The 5589-nt window shown below is 44.4% G+C and overlaps 1 protein-coding gene across 2 annotated transcripts in view; it reads right to left on the bottom strand.

Annotated features, from left to right (window-relative positions):
• Window positions 1-615: 615 nt before the first annotated feature.
• Window positions 616-5589, bottom strand: part of LOC103155606 (kalirin-like) — a 39381-nt gene continuing 34407 nt past the window's right edge. For both annotated transcript variants that reach the window (XM_007577344.2, XM_016663684.1), the window contains exons 53-57: window positions 5445-5522; window positions 4822-5007; window positions 4568-4739; window positions 3896-4041; window positions 616-3823 (exon numbers count right to left, since the gene is read on the bottom strand). In XM_007577344.2, the coding sequence (XP_007577406.1) occupies window positions 3638-3823; window positions 3896-4041; window positions 4568-4739; window positions 4822-5007; window positions 5445-5522 (768 nt within the window). In that variant the 3' untranslated portion in view covers window positions 616-3637. The remainder of the gene's footprint in view (window positions 3824-3895; window positions 4042-4567; window positions 4740-4821; window positions 5008-5444; window positions 5523-5589) is intronic.

Here is a 5589-nt window from a genome sequence, read left to right as displayed (position 1 = left end):
AGTCTTGTCATTTGTGCCGCTGTCATTGAAAGATATAAATCAAAAAGTTTCCAGAGGTCTTTTAGAAAATCAAACAAAGCTGGTGTCAGTCGATTTGACTACATTTGTGCAGCAAAAACATTTGTCTGCAAACACAAACAAAACTTTTTGTTGCGTAGACGTTTTCGAGTTGATTGACACCAATTTTGTCTGATTTGAAGAAGCTGCAGGGGCTGGTTGACCTTTCATGGCCATTTCTTTATATCTTTAATACTTTTGCTGCACAGACGTTTGGCACCAGTTTAGTTAGATTGGTAGAAGTTGGGTTGCCAGTTTCTCTCGGGGCCGCGGCGTCCCGCCCTCAGCCCTTCGTGCACTCCGAGTTCAGCCGCTGTGAGGAAAGCGTTTGTCTGGTTTGGGCTCTTATTGTTTTAATATTTTTGCATCAACAGTCTTGACACCGACATAAAAACACAAAATCATTCTCTATTTCAGAACAGGCAACAAACAGGCGTCTACTGTTAGTTTCAGTTCCTCGTTAAAACCAGAGTTCAGGTTGTGTGGGATCAGAAAGGTTTACGGTTTGTTTGCTTACTTTCTGATTGGTTTGTTTTTCTTTTTAGCTCCAGCTACATGTTTTTTTAGGTAAAACTGATAATTACGACAGCTCCTACAGAACTTGAACTCAGCTTTGAACCACATTGAAGTGCATCACACATGACAGCATCAACCAGTCACTGAAAATCTTGGTTTCTTGTCGTTAATTTTTACATTTCAACTAAAAGCTTTGAAAGAACGTCGTAAAGAAGAACTGTTTTCTGATCTCATGTTTCCCGTGTCGTGATAAAGTCGTAGATTATCGGTGCGATCCAAGCAGATTCTGTTGGAGTCGTTGGTTTATTTGACAGTTTTTCTGTTGCATAAAAGTCGTGGTGTTGTTGCAGCCGCTGGAATGTGATAAACTGCAGCCTGGAGCTGGTCGTGGCGAGACGTCAGTCTTTTTCAAGTCTATTTCAACTCTGCCTGAAGCAAGGTCGTATTCAGATCCTCTGATGGATCAAACGGAAACCACTGTAACACTGAATAGAAACTACAACTTTCTACCTTTCCAGTTAATTAAAATGCTCAGCAGCAGTTAATACTTTCCCAAGATTTAGAGGCTACTGTGAAATTACACGCTACTTTCCACAAACGTAACTTTGAGGTTTCATTATTGAAATATACTTAACGGTTGTTTTAAAACGATGACCAGGCACCTTTAACTTTCTCCTGACCTGGAAGTGTTTAAACCAACAATGCAAGTTCCAGAAATGGAAGTTCTTAAAGTTAATCTGTGATTTCTGTGAAAAATGCAGCAAACTTTGAAGAAAGGAAACCTGCAGATTCAGGGGGGAAGTAACTTGCTGTCCCAGGAGAACCCTGATGTGTTATAGTTTGGGCCAGGACTTTAACGCGCTAATTTCCATTCATTAATTACATCAATTTTAACGCATTCAAATTTTAATGCGATTAATCACGTTTTAAATTTTTACACACAAAGTCTTGAACGGGAACTTTTGTATTTGCGTGTTTCTGGTAGGGCCGTAAATCTGACACACAAGCTACATCCGCTAACATGGAAGCTGCTTCTTTTGACTCACTGGGTTCATTTCTGCTTCAAAATCTGGGAAAGAAAATTGTTTAGTTTTGGTAAAAGGAGCTAGCCTAGGAGTGGAGCTATGCTAGCATAAAATAGCAGCTTAATGCTAACATGTAGCAGCTAGCACGACATACTGAGTGGCTAGACTAGCATGTAGCACCAATCTGCTGATTGAAGAACCGGAATAAGTCAATAAGTCATTTTTGTCGATAATTTAGCAGCAAAAATGGAAGATGTTGCTTGTTTTGTCTGCAATTAACATTTAATTGAAAGATAATTTATTAGCTTTGTTAAGTATCCTGTAAGTTTTGGGGGGCAATAACCTGCAACTGCAAAGGAACCAATGAGACGAGGGACAGGAACCGGATTAAAATAGACTGGAATCAACCAAGCATTCCACCTTAAACCCTTCACAACGGGCTATTCCACCTTAAACCAGGACTGTGCGCTTTGTTTTATGCCGAGCGACCTGCAGAGCTCCTTAAGGACCAGGGTGTTGTCTGAGAATGGCACCAGAGAAACCCAGAGATGGGGACGGGGACAGACAGGGGGACGGGGACAGACAGGCGTGTGTGTGTGGAGGGTTGCTGCAGATGAGAGACGGATGACGTCCACGGCGTGTGGAGTTGCTTTTCTGGACTTCTGGTCTATTTACAGAAACGAGCGATGCATAATCAGAATATCCAAACGGGCCGTTGCCGAGGCAACCGTCGCTGCAGGCGGTCCACTAAAAAAAAAAGAAGAAAAAAACCCCTCCAAAATCAAAAGTAATCGAAGTAAAAATGGCGTCACCGTAAACACGAGTCGTCATGGCTACGCTACAGCGGGACACCGCGACTTTCCGTGGAAAAACACACACACACTCTTTTTCCCTCTCTCTCTCTTTCTCACACACTCACAGAGGACGGCGTCACAAGCACACACACTCTCACACACACACACTGATATTAATGACAGTTTCTCTCGTTTCCTCTGGACGGAGGTGAAAATCAGAATCTAAATCTCATAATTATTACGTCGTTAATCTTCATCGTAGCAGGGTGTGTGTGTGTGTGTGTGTCCTCAGTCTTTATACACACTATAAACATGACGACACACAGACAGCTCAGTTCTGATTGGCTGACGGGTCTTCACGCCTCCTTCTTCTGGAGGCTTTTATTTTTTTTTAAATACTGTCACTGGTTGCCAGGCAACGGCAGCTTCCTGTAGCCCCGCCCAGCCGGGTGAGGCCTTCCTTCCAACGATCCACAGGAAACAGTTTGAGGGAGTGTGATTGGCTGCTGCCAGGCTGACGGCAGCATCTGATTGGATGAGATGAAGCACCAGGAGAGAGGCTAACATTAGCCGCTGCTGGGAGTGTGTGTGTGTGTGTGCGTGTGCGTGTGTGTGTGTGTGGGAACTGTCACCATGAGCCTGAAGGACGATGACATCAGCTCTGCACCATTAAAGATATTAAGACTTAATTATGCAAATGAACTCCTTTTTCCTTTCATTTATGGTGATAAAGTCCAATTAGAGGCTTAAGAACCAGATTATGAGTTTAAATTGGTTTAATCCAGAAGAGCTTGGATATCATCCAAAACTGAATAAAGATGAAATAAGTTAATGAAACTGATTTTTCCTCTAAGTAAAACATCGCGGAGTTAATTTATTTTAATTTGCTAAAATATTGGTTGGAATTTAATATTGATATCAGTGAAAGAAAGTTCAGTAAATAAAGTCTAACATCCTAAAGGGAAGAAAAAGCAGAAATAAATCCTTCAACATTAATCCGAATAAAATCGTAACTAAGGCACATGTGAACATAACTCAACTGATAACTGTCTTGATTTCTGATATGATTTTTGTCCTGATCCAATCAGAGTTTGTGATCAGCAGCTGATCATCATCATCCTCCTTCAGTTTCTCTTTGGGTTTCCCTCGGTGCTGTTCACCCTGTTGGCCTGCAGGGGGCAGGTGTGTGTGTGTAAACTGTAAACCAGACTCTGACCTCAGTCAGTGTGTGTGTGTGTGTGTGTATCAGTTTGTCTTGAGCACGCTCCGTGGCACCCATCCCTCGGCAGCGGGCGATTCGATGTTGGCCGGCCGGTACACCAGGCTCTGACCCTGCTGATTGGATGACAGGATCTGGACCTTCTCTCCTCGGTACACGGTGATCTCGTCTTCCCGAACGGCCAGGAAGTCCTGCAGCACCAGAACCAGCTCCTGCAGGGACGAGTCGGGTTTAGGTCCAGTCTGACTGAGGGGAACCGTCGGAGCAGCAGAAGCAACCCAGACCTGGTCGTCTTGCTCGCTGTCTGGAGTAGGCTGAGCGGCGTGGCCGTTAGGGGTGGGCGGGGTCGACGGCGGTCGCCCTGATGACAGCGGCCGGGTCACAGAGATCCCGGCCTCTTTTCTCTGGTACTCGATGGGAGACTGGAGAGCTGGGATTATATGAGATGTTTAACTTTAGAGATGATTTGATCAGAACATTCAAATAAAAAACAACATCATCAACATATCGGAGTGCAATGGACCCACCACAGACCTTTAACCGGGTTAAAGTGATTTCTAAAGTCTCGTTTCCACTGAGCAGAACTGGTCAGTGTGCAGGATTTACTTTCCCCCCACCAGACTGAGCATCTTTTATTTTAAATTGTGTTTTTTCTACACCACTAGCAGTAAGGACATATTAAGCTAGGTTTATGCTGATTGGCCTCAGTTTTTGTCATTTTTAACATTTATCACAAAAACATGGCTGCCTGCTGGTTGGTCACTCTAGTGCCCCCTAGTGCCAGGCTGAGCAGATTTACCGTGGGTGTGGTTCTGTGAGCTGTTTTACCTGTTTCCACGACTGGCACAATCTATCGATCACAAGAAGTTACTAATTCAAAAACGGTTGTAGAAAATGGAAACTTTAAGGTTTTTCAGGGTTCTCAGAGTCCAGTGAGATTTAAATGATGTTGCCACCTGACAGGAAGTTATTCTGGGCATCCAGCAGGGTGGCGATGGTCTCCACCCAGGTCATCTTGATGCTGGCGGAGGAGGCCTGCAGCGTGAAGCGCTCCGCCGACCCACGGGACCACAAGACGAACTTACAGGGGTCTCCGTCCACGCTCTCCTGCATGGCCAGGTAGGTCACCTGCCCACACAAACCAGCACCATGAAAGCCTCCCAATGGTAATGTACTGGTTTACCTGTCTCCCCAGTGGGACTGGTCTCACCTTGATGCTGTTTTTGAACTGGTACCCGGGGTTGTTGGAGCCTTTTCGCAGCGGTTCGCTGAAGATGACGATCTGCTCGAACAGGAAGACTCGTCGCTCTTTGCTGCGGGACAAAACGCCGCCGTCCTGCTCCCAAACACAGAAGGTTTCCTGCTGCAACAGCTTCCCCTGAGACGTTAGCTTCCCCTGGAGAACAGCAGCAGGCGCAGTCAGAGGAAAGACCAGATACATTCGGGTGAATAATACTCAAGAATTATGAAAAAATTTGGAAATTTGACTTTCAAAAGTGGAAAATGTTTTACTTTTGAAACAGAAATCCCTTCTTCTGATTTTAATCTTTGGCAGAAATTTACTCCTCTTGCTTTTCCTATCTACAATAACAGTTTTTTGTGGCAAAGCATATTTTTAAGGTGCACTAATTATATTTTGCCACTAGGGGGCAGAAAAATACAAATCTTCAGAAAACTCCACATTCAGCAACATCACCTTATGATTAAAGCTGATAGCAGATAGCCACATGATCTCCAGAGCTCTTTTTTGTTATTTTGTATATTCAGATACAGAATTTATCAAAATCTTTTAGAATCATAGAAAGTTTTGGGCCACAGGGGGCGCTGCAGCACCTCGTATCCCTGCAGGCGTCCCAAGTTCATCATGTCGTTGCAGCGTTTAGGAACCAGCGACATTAGCTCCACTGCTTTCTGCAAACAAAACACGCACACGCGCACACACACACACACACACACACACACACACACACACACACAC

Source organism: Poecilia formosa, unplaced genomic scaffold (assembly GCF_000485575.1).
Source record: "Poecilia formosa unplaced genomic scaffold, Poecilia_formosa-5.1.2 Scaffold438, whole genome shotgun sequence".
NCBI lineage: Eukaryota > Metazoa > Chordata > Actinopteri > Cyprinodontiformes > Poeciliidae > Poecilia > Poecilia formosa.
The sequence above is the reverse complement of the archived record's forward strand: the minus strand, read 5'-3'. Positions and strand labels throughout refer to the sequence as shown.